General features: G+C 39.3%; 1 protein-coding gene across 8 annotated transcripts in view; it reads left to right on the top strand.

The window, feature by feature from the left end:
* ADAM22 (ADAM metallopeptidase domain 22) overlaps positions 1 to 19,668 on the top strand; it is a 177,757-nt gene that overhangs the window by 99,467 nt on the left and 58,622 nt on the right. For all 8 annotated transcript variants that reach the window (XM_060782308.2, XM_060782309.2, XM_060782307.2 and 5 more), the window contains exons 5-9: positions 2,188 to 2,270; positions 6,679 to 6,742; positions 7,108 to 7,177; positions 11,987 to 12,057; positions 15,305 to 15,379. In XM_060782308.2, coding sequence (XP_060638291.2) covers positions 2,188 to 2,270; positions 6,679 to 6,742; positions 7,108 to 7,177; positions 11,987 to 12,057; positions 15,305 to 15,379 — 363 coding nt within the window. The remainder of the gene's footprint in view (positions 1 to 2,187; positions 2,271 to 6,678; positions 6,743 to 7,107; positions 7,178 to 11,986; positions 12,058 to 15,304; positions 15,380 to 19,668) is intronic.

Here is a 19,668-nt window from a genome sequence, read left to right as displayed (position 1 = left end):
GTGTATGTAGTAGTAATTTTATTGATTAGCCCTTATGCCAGGGGTCAGGAACCTTCGGCCCTCCAGGTGTGGTGGACTTCAACTCCCACAATTCCTTGAGGCTCGGCATTCGCCCCAAAGGCTTACCTTGGCCTCAAGGAATTGTGGGAGTTGAAGTCCACCACACCTGGAGGGCTGAAGGTTCCCCATGCCTGCCTTATGCCATATCACAATATCAAACAAAACAACAAGGCTTGACAAGACTTGATTGCACTCTATGTAGTAAGTTAAAATAAGACACTTATAACAATTCAGTAAATAAATACGATAAGATATGGTAAAACTGATAAAACTGAGCATGTGCATCATATTTCCTTATCATCCCTACAATTTACCCCATCAGCCCCACATATGTGGTTCTCAGACTTATTGTTTTTCTTAAATACAGAGCTGTTTTATATGTAATTTTTGGGTCTTGGCCACACATAAAATATGTTGTTCTGATGCGAGATTTCCAATACATTGTCCATTTGATATATGGACCAAGGTAGAAGTCTCTCACCTTCTGATACAATTTACAATCAAATAATATGTGTGCTATATCTGCAATTTCAGGTGCCCTGCATATACAACTCTGTTCATTATAAGGGATGCTGTTAAATCTCCTGTATCTGACCATTGTCTCAAGCTGATCAAATCTAGCTTGAGTGAATACCTCCCTAAAATGTTTTGGTATTTGCATTTTTAGATAGCAATTTGAAAGGTATGTTTATATTGACTCAGTCATTTTAGGTTGGCAGCCTTACTGAGGGTAGCTATATCTTTTTGTGCTTCTATGTCCAAAATTCTTTGTGTAGCACTCTTTCTTACTTGGTCACTTAAGGTGCAGGAGGCAGGAAGATCACAACTTCTTATATAATTTGTCAGTTGCATAATCCAACATGTCTGTTGTTGGGATTTTATCTGTTCTAATAGGCTTGTGTATGTAAATATCAGTGTCTGTCCATGTCTGTATAAATATGTATGGGTGTCAACTTTCTGTTTTTCCTTTTAAATTGTCCTTGACATTAGTCATTTTCCAGAACAAATGCTTTGTTCTGAATAATAATTTTATTTTTACTAATTTTAAAAAACTGAATACAAAGTAGATTAATCTGCAATAAAATGCAGGGGATTAGCAAAATAATGGAGCTATGCCCTGAATTTTCTTCTTAGTCTTGATATTAGCATGGGTGGCATGAGCCACAAATGGCCAGATATTCATGGGACTAAGATGGTATTGTTATTCAGGCTACGTCTACATTGGTTGCTTAGTCTATGACCAGTTCGGAGATTATGCTCCGAACTAGTTTCAAATTGGCCATGATGGTGGCCGCCTGCATACACCAGGTTGAATTCTCTGTGACACCCCATCAATGTCTAGCCAATCCAGCCAGATTGAAATATGTTGGCTTCACTGGTTTCTCCCCTTGACCTTGTGCTGCTGCCACTGCTTGTGATCATGTGAGAGCTTGGCCAACATCTGCTGAGGTTATAGTGAGACACCCGTACAATCAACAAGGAGGGAATAAAGCAATGTCTCCTTTTGTGGATAGCACAGACACCTTGTTATGACCTCAGCAGATGTGACCGTGACAACTAGGCTTTTGCAGAAAGTTCTGTGGCCATCAAGGAGTGACGGTAGTGACACGAGGCTGACTCATTCTTTTCCATGTGCTGATCAGCATAGGGAAGGGTAAATGGCAATGTGAATGTAGACAATGGATTGTGCTGAAGGGGACCCAGTCCTGCAATTCCAATGGCCACAAACCCTGATATCACACCAGGGTTTTCTGTGAACTCTAAGTATCCCCTGACTTTGCTTACTGCAAAGCTAAGTCTGGAGTCTTACTGGCAGTCCTCATGACTTGTGAAGGATACCACCATGTGACTATGTCCGTCCCCCCCCCCCCCCCCCCAATGTAGAGATGTCCTCAGTGAGGGAGAAAAGTGCTTCTGGGATTTTCTACATCAGGTGGTAAATGAACTTGCTTGATCTTAGGTACTGTATTTTCACTTTGTGGGGTGATTATGGACACTATTTGCTTCTCCGACTCAGAGACAGCTTGATTTAAAAATTTACCTCCCCCCCCCCTTTTTAAAAAAAATCATGTTTATATCACAATGGAAAGTATGAAACTAACTCACAGACTGTGTTTCTAATTGCAGGGAGGAGAACACTGTTATTACCAAGGTCACATCCGAGGGAATCTGGAATCATTTGTTGCTCTGTCAACATGCCATGGACTCCAGTAAGTTTTTCTCAAATGCTGTATAGCAAAAAAGATACATGTAGTTAAAATAAAAAAATGAACTTTTAAATTGTATTTCTGCTAAAACCTGTATTTAAATCATTTCACTGAGCATACTACTTTTAAACAAGTATTTTAAAATAGGTGTATTTTTAGAAGCAGCTCATACATTACCTTGATTGCTGAAAGAGCAGGTCTGTAATTTGTACATAGTGCATTAGCTATATTAGAAATCCAATAAACTAGCTGACATTAAATAAATAAGTAGGCATTTAAAAGGGTGTTTGACAAATTCATGAAGCAAAATCTGTTCATAGATGCTGTTTAATGGAAGTAGCCATTCCATGCCTTCTAAGACTCATTGCAGGACACAAATAACCTTGCCTCAGAGATCTGTAAATTTCTAAGGCCTTCTATGTGTTTTGAAGTATAAAATATGCTATATTCTAAAAACCTCTGGCTATATTCTAAAAACCTCTGAACTTTTGAAACTGTTTACAATGGAAAAATATGACATAACCTGCTTTAGTCAGTGAGACATATTTTTAAACACATACACATGCTTTTTGTGGGAGTGACTGTGGGAGCAACTGCAAGAAGAAGTTATAAGCTGCAAATGGAATGAACATTCTGGTGGGGTTTAGAGAAGTAAATAAACAAACAAATCAGAGACATATGATTAATATATACCAATTCAATACACTGGGGCCTATTTGGCATGGGCCAAATAGGCATTCCCTTGACTGCTATGAAGGCAGGAGGAAGACCTGATCACCACCCTATTATCCCCTCATATCTTCCATGTTGCGACAGTTTGCTACTATGCCATGGATCCTGTCTGTCTGCTGTCATTATCCTCATCTCAACCTCCCTTCCCCAATCACCCCACCAAAGTCACTACAAATGATGGCAAAGAGATAGGACCCATGTCACAGTCAGAGACTGCCAAAATATGGAAGATGGGAGGGGATGATAAGCGCCATCCTTTTTCTCTGGGCTACCTAAGCTTGGGAAACACGGAATAGCAGTGAGAACAATTGCAGCTGGTTCCATTGTGGAGCTGGCCCAAGTCTTCAGATAGACCCAAAGTTGGGACAACTTTGGTTAAAGCAAGGCAAGTCAACTTTTGACTTCATCCCATGTAGTCAACTCTCCATCTTCTCTCCTGTTTTAGCATGCTGGCAAAATGGAGTATCACTGAGGTCATCTCACGACCCATGGTCACTTCTGGTGACTGCCCATAGGAGTCCGTGTTGCCAGCATGTTAAACAGAGAGAAGACTCTGTTTTCAGGAGTCAGATGCTACTTGAATTCTGAGTAAATAAGCATGAGAAAGGGTGGAAAAGGACATTGATGGCCAGCCATCCCAGAAGACAGAGAAAGGTGATAGGAGACAAATTAAGATGGTTCTCTCCGCTTTCCCCTGATTTTCCACACTTTCCAATTGTTAATATGATTAGGTCCTTTAAGATGACCTGGTCCCATGTTTATCCTGGATCAGCTCCATGTGGCATCTCAAAGTCTTGCTCTACGCAAGTCCAGATGATTGACCTGAGTGCTCCATTTTGGCCATATCATAAGAAGACATTATTCACTGGAGAACACAATAATGCTTGATAAGGGAGAAGGAAGCAGGAAAGGAGGGAGACTGCCTTATAAATGGATAAACTAAATGAAGGAGGCCACAGCCCTGAGTCTGCAAAACTTGAGCAGGGCAGTTGATGATTTGGAGGTCTGTCATTCACGAGAATGCCATAAGTTGAAGTTGATGGCAGTTAACAGCAAAGTACTGGCCTACCTTACAGAGTTATTGTCATAAAGATAACTTGGTTAATGTATGTAATGAATTTTGATGAATTAGTTCATTTCTCTTTTATATACTTATAGTACAATAGCAGACCTGATTTCACACCCTGATATAGTATATTGTTCCTAAGGTCAAGCAGAGAGCACTATAAATAGAAGCACTTACCTCCAGATTCTTTGTCATCATCCAGTTTCTCTGAAAGGCATGCACTTATCTTATGGGATCTTCATTGATTGATGGTTTAGTAATCTCAGCATCATTTTTTGAAGTGCATTTTAAAATTATTACACATATATTTGCAAAGCTGATAGAGTTTTTTTTTAGAATTATCCATATGTTAATGGCTTTCCCCCCCTTTTACAATAATCCAGATTTAAGATCGTGGCAGGTTATGCCCTGAGCTCAGGTTGCAGGCAGACCAGACTAAAAATAGGATCATTTTAATGCATTCTGTGTGGTTTCGCTACATGGATTCATTTAATAGCATGGTACCGGCTTTTAGACTTTTATCAGTGACTCTTGTTAGCTACCTGAATGAAAGCAGGGACTGCTAATGACTCTTTCCTGATCTTACTATGGTTGCTGTGATTTAGAATGATTTTTTACCAATTCGTGTTCACCTTGATGTTGTGTAAAGCATTGTTTTCTTCAGATTTACCACCATTGGCATGTTCTGGTTCCTTTTTTTCAATTTCCGAAAAATTAATGTATGTATATAGCATCTAGGCTATATTATAGTCATTTGAGTGTTGTCGTAGGATTCTGGGAGACCAAGATTTGAATCCTTGCTTGACCATGGAAAATATAGAATGAGCTTGGACTAGTCCCACTCTCTCTTAGGCTGCATCTATACTCCAAATAATGCAGCTTTAATCTGCATTATATGGTCTGTGTCAACCCATTTAATGCAGTTCGTTGCATTGTAGTTAAATAGTATTGTATAGGTCTACACTGACCATATAATGCAGATTCAAACTATATTATATGGCACTGTAGATCCAGCCAGAGAAAGGCAATGGCAACCTCCCAACATATCTTGCCATCAAAACCTCATAATAGGTTCACCTTAGGGAACAGACTTGAACTGGAACAGACTTGAAAACACACACAACACAGAAACTTAAAAGCCAATGGCAGATCTTATTTGTCATTAATGGCTTGTAACAAAATGGAATATTCTGGGGTTGTGTATGTAACAAAACTGGAGTGTGATGCAAGTACTAAAATAAAAGGCTATATAGTGGTACTAATAACAACAGGATTTATTTATTTATTTATTTATTGCATTTATACCCCACCCGTCTCACCCCGAAGGGGACTCAGAGTGGTTGCAGACAGCACCAAATCACGTGGTTTAGTCAGGGGCAAAAAATCCCGCGACCTGAGAAGATATCCAGATATAGGCCTGTTGGTCCTGGGATTTCTGTCTCCCATCGTCCACACTTGCTGCTTTGTCATGGGATTTTCCAGACCCCAAGATGGCTGCTGCAGGACTTCCACCAGAAATTTTGACATTTTAAAGAACATTAAGATGCAAACATGCAAATATGCGAGTCATTGTATAAATTCTGTTCCTGGGTTAAATAAGCTGCAGGGCCATCTGTGCAGACAGGGTGTTGTTCCTGGGTTATGCATGTCTGTTCCTGATTGTTCTTATTGTGAAAAGATGTACAATATTGACTTTGTCCTGGCCAGAGAAAATGTACCGTCCTCATATTTCATGAAGTTTCTGGCACATAAACAAGTTTTTGTATTCTATTCAAATGTTACCTTCATTTTAGGAACAGACCAATCCAGAACAAACATCTAAAACTTGGGAACAAGCCCAAATAAAAAATCCTGTATTTTCGGAGTGTAGGGACATTCAGACGTTCGAAGATTCAGATCTTTGGTTCAGAACCGGGATATTCTCAAACCTGAAAATCTCGCATTTTTTGCCCTTTGTAGTGATTGCTTCCATGTTTACAGGGAATGGCGTTTGGCCACCCTCCAGCTTGCTGCAGGAGCTCCTGAGATAAAGGTAGTTTCTGGATGGTCCCCAGAACGGCTTATAATAGGCAACAATTTGATGCCGCATAAATAGACATACAAATAAAAACATACACATAAAAACCATAGAATTGAAACACCCAAACATTAAAACCAAATTTAAAACCACACAATGGATATGGATATGTTCATGGGAAAAACTGCACACCAGGAAACATGATGGCATGCTCTTGGGAAAGAGTTAAACTTTTGGGAAAGTATATGAGGAGAGAGTATTCCTTTCCCCAAGTTTCTTCTGGTTTCCTAAGACTGGCTGAATAAATTGACTTATCGTGTAACTACTGCATGGGGTCTGCATGATATGCAGCTGGATTTGCAGTTGAAGCACTGCTTCTAGCCATTAATCCAGAACAAGCCGGGGGGGGGGGGGGCAGTATTTACTCTGGAGCTTCTGGTCTGAATTCAAGGTGCTGGCAGTTGTATTTAAAGCCCTAAATGACTTGGGACTTTGATTCTTGAAGGAATGCCTCTTACTTGAATGGGAGGAGACCCCCTCTAAGTATAGGAAGGAAGGAAGGCACATAACTCTAAAATTTGCATTGTTTTTCACAGTGGCATGTTCTATGATGGGAATCACACGTATCTTATTGAGCCAGAAGAAAATTATACTTCACAGGTAAGCAGAACACCAGTTTTCTCAATGTGGATATTCCATAAGGAATGAACTTCTCAACAACCTGGGAGGGAGTCTTTAAATTCCATACAGGCGTTGGGTTCCATATGAATTTTTGAATTCTGAGAATATTCAGATTAAACATATGGATGAAATGAGAAATAAAATAATTTATTCATATATATGTGTGTGTGTGTGTTTGTGTGTGTGTGTTCTAAAATTTCTGAGTACTAACATAATGCAAAATGTAAAATATAATTGATTTATATCATTCGATTTAAAAGAACATTTGGTACACCAATGATAATGAAGGTCAGAGAAATTTTGTTTTGTATTTATTTCCTAAATTTAGCTGTTTGCTATTTCAGGAGGAATTCCACTTACATTCTGTCTACAAATCCAGATTATTTGAATTTCCTTTGGATGATCTTCCATCTGGTAACTCTTTTTCAGACTCTCAGCTTAGCCTTCATTGTTGCCTTTCTTTGGTCGTTAATCACTTGTCGCATTTTATTTTGTCGTCATCTGTAACTCAAAGCTGAAGAAAATAATCTCCTGGCCTGAATATAGGATTGGGAAACAGTCCTCAGCCTCATAATTTTCGCTCTCTTCTGATAGAAGAATTTGTCTCTGCTCCCTTCTCCTTTCCTACCAAGGATATTTATAGGGTTTTTGATATCCTGATAATTACTTAATTACTGGTTTTAGAAGTGGTTGAAGATCAAAGCATCCTAAGGATTAGGACTGATGCATTTCTGTAAACACATTGCTCTTTGCATCTTGTCAGATTAGTTTAATAATAATTTTAAAAATCAGCTCATAAGGAGATGTTGAGGATTCCCAAAGCATGTTTTCAAGAAAGTTGTCACTATTCGTTGGCGGTCTCCAATGAATACTACTATCCAGGGCTGACCTTGCTTAGCTTCCAAAATCAGATAATATCTAATGCCGTTAGGATATTTAGGTCATGTATTGTAATGCTCTTTAAATTATTTTATTTCTAACTATGATTGCTTTTGGAATAAATAACCAAGCTCCTTTTAGAACAGTGTTTCTCAACCAGGGGTTTGGGACCCTGGGAGGATTGTAAGGGGGTGTCAGAGTGGTTGCCAGACACAACTTCAAGGTGCTTATTCACCCCTTTGAGAGACAGTGAAAGGCTTCTAGAAATAAGATTTCTATGGTCTAATGCAGTGTTTCTCCACCTGGGAGTGAGGACCTCTGGGGCGGTCGCAAGGGGGTGTCAGAGGGGTTACCAAAGACCATCAGAAAACACAGTATTTTAAGTTGGTCATGGAAGTTTGGCCCAATTCTATCATTGGTGGGGTTCAGAATGCTCTTTGATTGTAGGTGAACTATAAATCCCAGCAACTACAACTCCAAAATGTCAAGTCTATTTCCCCCACACTCCATCAGTGTTCACATTTGGGTGTATTTAGTATCTGTGCCAAGTTTGGTCCAGATCCATCATTGTTTGAGTCCACCAACTCTCCTCGGCAGAAGCTACACCTCGCTGCCCCCTTCCACTAGTTGCCGGCAAGGAGGAAGTTAAAAGGAGGGCAGGAGACTTTGGCTCCTCCAGAGTGGAAGGTGCAGCCTACACACCAACTCTCCTCGGTGGCAGCTACACTTCAGTGCCCCTCCCCATCCTCAGTCTACTGGCAAGTGATAGCTCATATCTGACTTCTGACACCACAACCGATAAAATCTATGTTCCTCTGGACTTTTACGAAACTGATCAGTAGCGTACTACCATCATCAGACTCTCCCTCCACCTGCCCCAAGGACCCCATATCACATTTACCATCCCCAAGAAGGCCCAGGACATGTTTTTTTTTACCCTCCCCATTTTGTATTCAATCTGTACCTAAATAACTTGTGTCTGATGGGATGGGGGTGGGGGAGAGCAGGGAGGGTATAAAAAAAAGGGCTGAAACATTATGGAGAGTTGGGGAGGGGAAGTGAAGGGGTCTACATTGTTAATTGCAACATAATATGCTTCACACTTATGTCTATGCTTGATGTTTTTATAGTTTTAATGGTTATTTTCTATAGTTATATGTTGCTGATTTGGATATGTGATATTTTTGTATACATGTGAGGTATTGAATTTGCCATTTATTATGTTGTAAACCGCTTTGAGTCCCCCCAGGGGTGAGAAATGCGGTATAGAAATGCAGCTAATTAAATAAATAAATAAATAAATAAATAAATAGGTGAACTACAACTCCAAACTCAAGGTCAATGCTCACCAATTTTCTGTTGGTCATGAGAGTTGTGTGTGCCAAGTTTGGTTCAATTCCATCATTGGTAGAGTTCGGAATGCTCTTTGATTGTAGGTAAACTAGAAATCCCAGCAACTCCCAAATGACAAAATTAAGCAGCTGAGGGGGAAAAGGAAAGGGCCTGAGACTGTTAGGAATTATGGGAGTTGAAGTCCAAAACACCTGAATGGCCAAAGTTTGCCCATGCCTTGTTTGGATGCACCTTTAAAGTAATGAGAAAAATGTATTTGGAGAGTCTGAAAATGCTTTGTATCTACGAACAGGTTCACAGGAGGGAATGTCATATTTTAAACTACATGTATTAAAACAATTTTTCACACTGAATTCTGACATCTTTTTTAATAGAAAGGCTAAAAAAACTTTTATAAAACCAGACTTGTGTGTAATATATTTGCTGTAGCACTCAGATACAGACATATTTGCATACAAAAGCCATGGTTTGTGACATTACGGCTTAAAAAAATACTTCGTGAAAGGTTTTGATCTTCAAGAAAGAGCAAAAAAATACTCTCCCGTAAACCTCCGAGGGCAGTTTTAGCAATATATGTGGATGATTCCTAATGGCTTCTCACAGCCAAATCTGTTTACGTTTATTCAGATAAGGAAACTTTGCCTGTGGCGAAAAAAAAATATTGAACTGTTTATTAAATAGGGATTTGAGGCCTTTTAAAAATTCTGACTTTTATTCATGCCATTAAGATTATTTATCTGATCCTGTCATTAAAATACTGATTTAACTGTGCTTTGATCATCTCTATCCAAGCCTGCAGTCCTCTGGAGACTGTGTTGAAATACGTGTTGTTGACGTCAGTGGGACCAAAGAGACCTTTTTTTACATTACCAATTTCCTGGTAAACGGAAAATACTGGTTGTGTGAGAAAATAGCTGGGAGGCTCTTGCAGCTTACTGGTCATTGAAGTTACTATTAATTTACTCAAAAATGTGAGCAGTTGGAGGCAGAATAAGGCTATGTTTCTGAATTGTATGCAGCCACTGAAGGTGCTTTTTTGTGTCAGGAGCAACTTGAGAAACTGCAAGTCGCTTCAGGTGTGAGAGAACTGGCCGTCTGCAAGGACGTTGCCCAGGGGATCCATGAATGTTTTTGATGTTTTACCATCCTTGTGGGAGGGTTCTCTCATGTCCCTGCATGGGGAGCTGGAGCTGACAGAGGGAGCTCAACCCACTTTCTCAGATTCAAACCTCTGATCTGTCTCTCATTAGTCCTGCAAGCACAAGGGTTTAACCCATTGTACCACCGAGCGCTCCACTGAAAATGCGAAGATTATAGCAGTTAGTATTAGACTGTGTTAGAAAAAGCTGTGGAATTATTTCCCCTGAAGAAATTGGAAAGAAGCATTTTTTTTACTTTTGAGATCTTTATACAACTTCAGGGATGCACATCTGGATAAGCCTTTTGATTCTTTTCATTTTGACTGTGACAAAGAAGCAGATTGCTTCAATTATCATTGACCTTGACACCGCTTTTCAAAAATATGAGAGCATCCCGTTTGAACCCACATATGAAAGGGACACATTTCAGGGTGTAGTAGTGTGAAGCAATGGTAATAAGGAGAATGAATCGCTTCTGAATAATGAATATCACTTCATTGCATCCTAAGGCATGTCTATTTCATATGTAAATTAAGTTGGATGTTCCCTTGTAGTTAACATTTTACACTGATTTGTCATAGATGCTTAATTGCGATTCTTCGATTAATTGCCTCTTCGATTCACCAATAATATGAAAGGGATCACATGTAATTAAAGCAGTGACTCCAAACCTTTTTTGTTTTGACCAGGGACCACTTTGACCAAGGAGCACTTTGACCAGGAACCACTCTCCAACATTAGTACCAAAAGGGTTATGATTCAGTTTTTGGTCCCTGAGAATCCAGAGCAAACCATGACTATGGGCCCATGTAAGCAGTTGGATTTGGTCTAAGACAGAACATCTGTTTACATGGCCATCCTGTATTCCCAGGTCCAATTGTCCCAGGGACACAGGATGTCACTCACAGTCACCATCCCATTCTCAACGTCGCAGTGGCCAGAGGGTGTAACATGACTAGTGTTCATTGAGTGATACTGGCCAAAGTGATGAAGTGATTAGACAAGGAAGGTGAGAAAGGAGAAGGAGATTCCTCATCTCCCCCCCTTCTCTGTTGCTCTGATGCCTCTGGGGCAACAAGTGGTGGCCACCTGCCGTTTTGCACTCACTGGGCACTGCCATGGCAAGAACGGGAGAGGAATTGTAAGGATGGTCATCTGGTAGTGCTCAGTTGGGTTTGCACCGCTAGACAGTTGGGATTCCCTTCTTCTCCTGCAATGGGTGGGGAATTGGCAGTTAAAACCACCCTGGAACTGGTCCAGCATACCATGCTGAATTTGCCCCAGGATAAAGGGTCCATGCACAGTTGCCCTTAGATGTCTAGGCTTTCCACACAAGCTAGTTTCTTGCTTGTGCTGAATGCCAGCTGATGTGGCAATGCGTCTCTTGTACAGATAAGTAGGTCATCATATTTTTCAAGCACAGCTTCTCTTTACAGACATAAAGTTTAGCTCCTCTTATTAAAACATTGTCCAATGTATATAAATGATGACCTTTTCGCGTTGAATCTTATGGCTTAAAATGACTTTTGTACTTGAATTGCTCTTGAGATTCTTTATAAGCATAATTTTAAACTAGCAAGTTTACATAGTTAAGTCTCTCTCATATTTATTGCTAGTACGGTCTATTATATCATCTAAACTTATATCTCACCTTCCTGAACAACTGCCAAGCGCAAAATCTCTGTGGGAAATCACTGTGAAGGGTGTAAAAATGTAAAGTTCACTTGAATTTTGAGTAGCTCTTGAAATACTTGTCATGCCATTGGGTTCAGCCTTATTTCTGTTTTCATACTGCTGTTGAAGTAGTAAATAACTTTATTAACAAATTTGCCTCAATATGTGTTTTGTTTAGAATTCTGGCATATGAATACCACGTCACAGAGGTTTGTTGTGAAACCAAGACACAAAAGAAGAAAAAGGCAGGTATGTCCCTGTGCACTGACTTTTGTACAAACATGTGCCCATCCCCACAGGTTTTTATTTTTATTTTTAATAGCTATGCATGGTGCAGGGGAAGTGCAATCCTCTTCCTGTTGGGAATATGTGTGCCAATTGGATTTGGCCAGCATGGATAACTGAAAGTGATGGTGAAAGGGGAACTGGCATTCAGACACAGAGATCAACTAATTCTAAATTTATTTATTTATTTGTTTCACATATTTGTATCCTGTCCTTCTCACCCCCGGAGAGGGACTTAGAGCGGCTTCACAACAGGCATTCATTCAATGCCAGCAACACTCATAAATGATAAAAGCAAAACAGTTTGTTAATGCTCAAATTCCTAAAAACATTGTTTTAATCAAGCAGGTTTGAAATCATAGTCCAGGTCAATCCATTGTCATACACACAAATTGGGTCTCATTCTAAATTGCTGCCTCTACTATTTTAACACGTGGTCCCATAACCAATATCAAATTATGACATATATTTTAGTATGGATTTAATCTGTGCATTTTTTTCTTTTGATATGTTTTATATTTTATGTTTTATATGATATTTTTGGTTGATTTACGTTTAATTGTCTGTCAATTGTCAATTATGTTTTGTACTGGCTTTGAATATTTGCCATTTTTACTTTGAAAGCTGCCCTGAGTGCCCTTGGGGAGACAGGGCAGAATAATAATAATAATAATAATAATAATAATAATAATAATAATAATGCTGACACGAAATGAGGATTTAGAGATTGAATTGCAAAGACTCTGGCACAAGCTAGTAAAGGTAGTCCCAGTGGTGATCAGCACACTGAATGCAGTGCCTAAGGACATTGGCCTGCACTTAAACACAATATGCACTTAAACACAATCAGCGCTGACAAAATTACCATCTTCCAGCTGCAAAAGGCCACCTTACTGGGATCTGCACACATTATTCGCCGATACATCACACAGTCCTAGACACTTGGGAAGTGTCCAACATGTGATCCAATACAACAGCCAGCAGAGTGATCTTGTTTGCTGTGGACTCATCTTGTTGTGTTTCAAATAATAATAATAACAATTTATCATTTCTCACCACAGTGGGGGAGGGGAGGATGGACTTGGAAGAAGAGAGTCTGTTTCATTCAGCTGCTCTCTTTCTGCTAGGTATGGCCCTGCTGTAGTTACTTTAGCAGATGTTAGGACTGAGCCTTTAGGGTCGCCTATATCTCATCCCTGTGTATGGGAATAGCCAATACAGATACAAGGGCAGAACGAATAAACATGACTTTCCGGTTTCCATGTGCAGTATTTATTTCATCACATTTAGAATATTTTATCTCAACACATTTAGTATTTGTGTGTTGCTTCAAGGTTGCAGTTCTCGAATGGGGAGTTCTAATGGAGCTTCTTGGTTTTCTTGATACTTTTATAGCAATGTTTGATTGTAGCCACAAATACATTGCCAGTATTGCTGGATATGGTAGACATTCAAATCAAAGAGAAACTGTATGGATTATTTCAGTGATAGACACAGCTTAGATTTCATGACATTGTTATTTATTTATATACCAATGCTATTAAGGCACTTGCCTGAAAATACCTAGGACTAAAATTGGGGATTAGGTTGCATAGGCTTGTTTGTATATGTATCTCTCACATTAGATTTGGGTTGGGTAATTGAAGTAAGGCCAGAGGTTACTTTCTCAGTTGAGAAACTTCTCAAGGTCTACACTCTGTTTTCTTTTGTATGTGTTTTCTGTCTTATTTTAAATTCTAAAGAAGTACAGGAAACAAACCCTTTTGCAATTTCAGTGGAAGGCAAATGTAAATATTTACCATGTCTTGGGAAGTCAGACTTGGCCATGGTAGTCCATGCTTTGATTACATTCCAAATAGATTACTTCAATGAGCTCTACATGGCGTTGCCTTTGAAGACTGTTTGAAACCGCTTTGAGTCCCCTGCTAGGGTGAGAAAATCAGTATACAAGTGAAGAAGAAGAAGAAGAAGAAGAAGATAATAATAATAATAATAATAATAATAATAATAATATTAATATTAATAAATATGTTCACATACAAGAAGGGCAATCTGTTTTTAGCATTTTGTTGGGCGGAATGACAGCCTTGCCACTGGTTTCTCCAATGACGGAGATCCCCTTACCAGCAGCTCACAGCCATCTTTTGTACGACTTCAGCCCCAGAGATGTTGCCTTCATCATCATGTATCCACCAAGTGCCAGATGCCGCATTCCCCTTGGGAGGACACATTGTTCCTGTTCTTCTCTCAGCACACCCATATGCATATGCAGGGGAGGAACATAAAGAATTTGCTAGCTGCCCAAACAGTGAAGGGAAGGGAGGAGGAGGCAGCAGCACCTGCTGAAGGAAGGTGAACTCAAAGGTCCTCATGTCATCAACCACAACCAGCTCTGCTGTATAGAGCCAGCTACTTTCTGAACTGTGTGTCTTTGGAGCAAGATCCACAGTTGATATGTGGAGCGAACTAGAAAATATTACTTATGCTGAGTGACCTCTTTGTCTTCTGTGTTGTGTGAATAGGTGCAAATTCCTTGCCGTTGCTATTGCTTGGCAACTTATTTGAGTGGGGAGATGAAGGTATTAGCTAATTTAGCTGCAGCTACTTGGCTACTGAGGAATGACTCTAGCTATAGTTTGTGCCAAATGTCATTGGCAAAGTACAACACTAGGATCACACAGCTGATTTGGGCTGGTGGATGTTAGGAAAAGAGTTAGTGGGACTTCACTTTTTTCACTTGTGAAGTAGACAGAAATGTAATGCTAAAATAACTATCAGATGTTTATTATTTAGCAAAAATATAGCAGACAGAAAATGTCCTTTAAATAATTTAATTATCATTTTGGTTCTTTTTACTCTGCATAAAATAAATCATATTCTGAAGGTTTGTCTTATGCATACCTTTTCAAAATATTTTTCTGTTGAACAATCATGATCACTTTGATGGGAATCCAGTCGTAATCAATATCTTAATGCAGACTTTGTCCATTATGAATCTCCCAGGAATATATTAGAATTTGTTTTTAGTCTGTTTATTTTAGGCAAACACGAGAAGGCATGGCACACATTCTGTTGCTAATTCGATGCCTGGAACTACTTTTAAGTGCTTTTAAAATGAGGCCGCATACGTTTCGGTCAGATACGTTTAGAATCAGATGTCTTGCCTGTTGCTGTTTTAAACGTGTATATTATTACCTTATTCTTTCTGCAGATCCATCAGAGTTCACATCAGTTTGAAAATGATATGAAATATGTTGAGCTAATGATTGTAAATGATCATCTAATGGTGAGCTTTTGCATATTGGGCCTTTTCAAAGTAATTAATAATGCATGTGCAATTTTGTGCCTACAATAGATTAACGTTAAAGTACCTACTGCAAAATGATTCTAACGTATAAAGGATGTTGTCAAAACAATGTCAGTGCTCTATGGGATAATATTTGGAGTTGTTCAATAGAATAGCTAAGAGCAAAAGAAAATGCAGTAATGAGAAAAAATATCAGGGATTTTTTAGCATAACGTCATGCATGACATTTGTTTTCCATTCTTTACAGAAAAATGCCTTTAGCAATGCAAATTATCAATATATTACTGAAGATGAGAAAGTGCTCTGTCTCCCTCAGTGTTGCCTTTTTAAATTAGATATATTCACTGCACAAATTCTTACACACCTATTTAGAAAGACCAAACAAATCAACTACACTTTGCACCGCTGGCAGTGTCCACCCCAAAATCAGTACTTTTCATCTACTCTACAGCAATTTATGAACCTGCCTTAATTAATGGCTTATTTACATGGATTTAATAGATCACACTCACCATGTGGTTGCTCCTTGCTGTCCCTACGTTATTCTGGAATATCTGGTGGATAATCCTGGTTTAGCCCCACATTAAGAAAAGTCAGGGGATAAAACTGCTTAGGCACTTTGGTTTATTCTGTTCAGAAGTGTTGCCAATGCAGTATTCTCTTCTGAGTTGGATTTTTATAATTGCAGCCTTACAGGTCTTCCACTATGGTTAGAATAAATAAGTATTACTAGAACCATACAATTTGGAAGAGATTGCAAGGGACATCCGGTCCAACCGCCTGCCATGCAAGAACACACATTCAAAGCACCACCAACAGATGGCCATCCAGCCTCTGCTTAAAAACCCCCAGAGCAGGAGACTCCATGGCAGCACGTTCAACTGTTGAAAAGCACTTTACCATCAGGAAGTTCTTCCTAATGCTTAAATGGAATATCCTTTCCTGCAATTTATTTATTTATTTATTTACCATACTTTTATCCCGTCCTTTTCAGCCCGAAAGCGACTCAGGGCAGCATATAGACTGGCAACATTAGATGCTGAACACACATAAATACATAATTTAAAACAGGTTAAATCACATAATAAAATTCATAATAAAACATTTTAAAATTATAAAAATCAATGACTTCCAGGTTAAAATCCATGTCCATTTGCATTAAGCCATTCAATTTGAATCCACCATTCTGTGTTCTAGTCTTCAGAGCCAGAGAAAACAAGACCCCTCCTCAGCATGACATCCTTTCAAGTGTATTTAAACATGGCTGTCATGTCCCCTCTCAGCTTTCTTTTCTCCAAGCCAACTCCCTAAGCTGCTTTTCATAGGGCTAGGTTTCCAACCCCTTTTTGGTCACCCTTCTCTGGACACATTCCAGTTTGTCAATCCCCTTCTTCAATTGCTTTGCTCAAAACTGGACACAGTATTCCAGGTGAAGTTTGATCAAAGCAGAATCAACTTCCTTTGAACTTGACACTATATTTCTACTGATGAGTCTTAAACGGTACCTCCCCATGCTTTTGACAGCCACGCGAAGATTTATGACCATTATGAAGGGTAGATATGATACATACTTCCTTGGCAACTCCCACTTTGGATAGTAGCATAAATGCACTGGGAATAAAATCATCTCAAAGTGCACTCAGTAAAATAGGATGGTTTTCGTTCCTGTTTCTTGTGGAGGTGAAAAAAAAATCAATAACCTCTTATTCCATGAAGAGACATCTTATGTAATAATTTGGATGAAACTGTGTGGGTGGATTTTTTTCACCAGAGTGTAAATGAAACATACAATCCAATCCATTCCTTTACAAACTCCATAGAAATGAAGCAGAGCTCTCCTGGAATCAGCAGCAGGCTTTCTGTAGGAGAAACACTCTGCAGGATTATGGATCATACAGCTAGAAATACCTTTTAATGTCAAGTGGATTTCAATTATTTAAGCAAGAACAAACAAAGAGGGAAAGCACTTCATATCGTGGCCAATAATCACATAGCCTATTAATTTTAATTTGGACAATCCCTGCTTAAAATTCTTCTCCCTTCAATGTTCAATATTCATTTTTGGAGCAGTCTGCCCAACATTTGAAACTGTTACCTGAATTAAAATTATTTCTACAATTGAATTTGGAGCTGGTGTGAGTTCATTCCTTGTCTTTACATTGCTTCCCAATCATCCCATTGTTCCATTTCGGTAAGTCATGATCATCAACATCTCTGCCATAATCTTTACTGATCTTCCACTTTACTGTTCAGTATGCAACTACATCTGTGTTTATATGTCAATGTGTGTGCAACTCTAATGTACAGGTACAGTAAGCCCTCCATGTCATAGGGGTCAGGTTATTAAAGAACACCCTTCCAGGAATTTTTAGTTTTTTCCAACATGACCTTATGTCATTCTCTGGTGTTGGTAACTTCCCATCCTAAATGCACAGGAATATAAATTAGCTAACCTGGGGTGGATCAAAGGACCATATCATTAGGAATCCTAAAGTGGCCAATCTGATACCTAATTGAGAGAAAGGCAGGGTGTCAATAAATAAATAAATAAATAAAGCCCATAAGCAAAAGTATAACAATACCCTCTTAACTTTGTTCCTCAGTAATGCTACTGGCAGATATGTATTGACTCTGATATTGTACACACATAAATAAAATATATCTATAGCCAGTGACAGCCTTATCTTCCATGGATTTGCATAATCTGGTTTCAAAGAAGTCCATGTTGGCTGTTAGTCAATTCCATAGTTTAACTGCATGCTGCTTGAAACAGTCCTTCCTATTAGCTCTCTTGCTTCCTCCAGCTTTTTACTGAAAGAGAGAAAGAGAGAGAGAGAGAGAGAGAGAGGGAGAGGGAGGGATGGAAGGAAGGAGCCATCTCCTTGTCTCTTTCTCCAAGCCATACATAATTTTATATGCCTCCATCACCTACCCCCTTCACTCACCTTTTTATCTTCACTGACCTAGTAAGATACTTTACATTTTCCCATCAGCTTTTAGAATATCTGTCTGGATTTAGACTTTGCATGCAATACTGAAACACATCAATACTATGTGATAAGCTTTATTGGTGTTAAGTGATGCAGCCGATGATATAGAGAAGAAAGGCATCCCAGCCCTTTATCTGATGGAGCTTAGCATCCTGGCACAATCAGCGGTAAAACTGGATCCCTTAACAACTACATTGACTATCGACATGCTTTGATGTTTGATTCTAGGAACCCCTGCCCCACCGATCCAAAATCCATAGATAATATAATATAATAATATACCTTATTTATATTCCACCCTATCTCACCAAGGGGACTCAGGGTGGATTACAGACCTTGAAGGAGCTGAGGGTAGTGATGGCTGACAGGGAGCTCTGGCATGGGATGGTCCATGAGGTCACAAAGAGTCAGAAATGACTGAACAAATAAATAACAAAACAGTACACATATACAGCAAACATTCAATGCTGTTATACAATTAACAAAGTCAGACAGTACATAAACAGAGCTAAAGGCTTCCTATCTTTTTTCCATCTCAGGCATCTGAAGACTGTGCTTGACACCGGCCATGGGGATGGTGGGCGGGGTGCTGTCACTCCATCCTCCATGCTGAGAAGCTTTGTTGCCCTTAGGCACTCTCCCAATCGAATCACCTGCATGTCCACATGGGCACCTTTTATTACCTCCCTGCCAAAGCAGTACCTACTTATCTACTCACATTGCTGTTTTTGAACTGCTAGGTGAGCAGAAGCAGTTCAGCCCGATTTTGAACTGTTGACCTTTTGATCGGCAAGATTTTCTGCAGCTGGAGGTTTAATCCACTGTGCTAACGATGATCAAGTGCCATTATATGCAATGATGTCGTAATATATTGGTTCTGATATAAAATGGCAAAATCAAGATTTGCTTGTTAGAATTTTGTTTTGATTATTTTAAAGCCTTGAATATTAGGATTGATGTCTGCACAATCCGTGGATATGATGACTGTAATTCTACCCATATTATCCCTGGGCAGCAGTCCAGTTTCCCAGAATTGGCGAAATGAGTCACCCCTGGATTCAGATGCAACCCCTGCAGGCAAAGTTGATGCAAGATGGACTTCCAACACAGTGCAGAAGCAAACAAAGAAAATCATAGTGCACAATCCCTATAGCTATGGGAACAGTGCAAGCAATTAATAGCAGAGGAAAATTCACTCCTCTGGTCTGTTAAAAGCCTTCATATTTTTTTCGATACTCACACTGCCATGCTAATGCAAAGAGTCTTAGTCACTAATGC

Source organism: Anolis sagrei, chromosome 6 (assembly GCF_037176765.1).
Source record: "Anolis sagrei isolate rAnoSag1 chromosome 6, rAnoSag1.mat, whole genome shotgun sequence".
In the NCBI taxonomy this organism is placed as follows: domain Eukaryota; kingdom Metazoa; phylum Chordata; class Lepidosauria; order Squamata; family Dactyloidae; genus Anolis; species Anolis sagrei.
The sequence above is the reverse complement of the archived record's forward strand: the minus strand, read 5'-3'. Positions and strand labels throughout refer to the sequence as shown.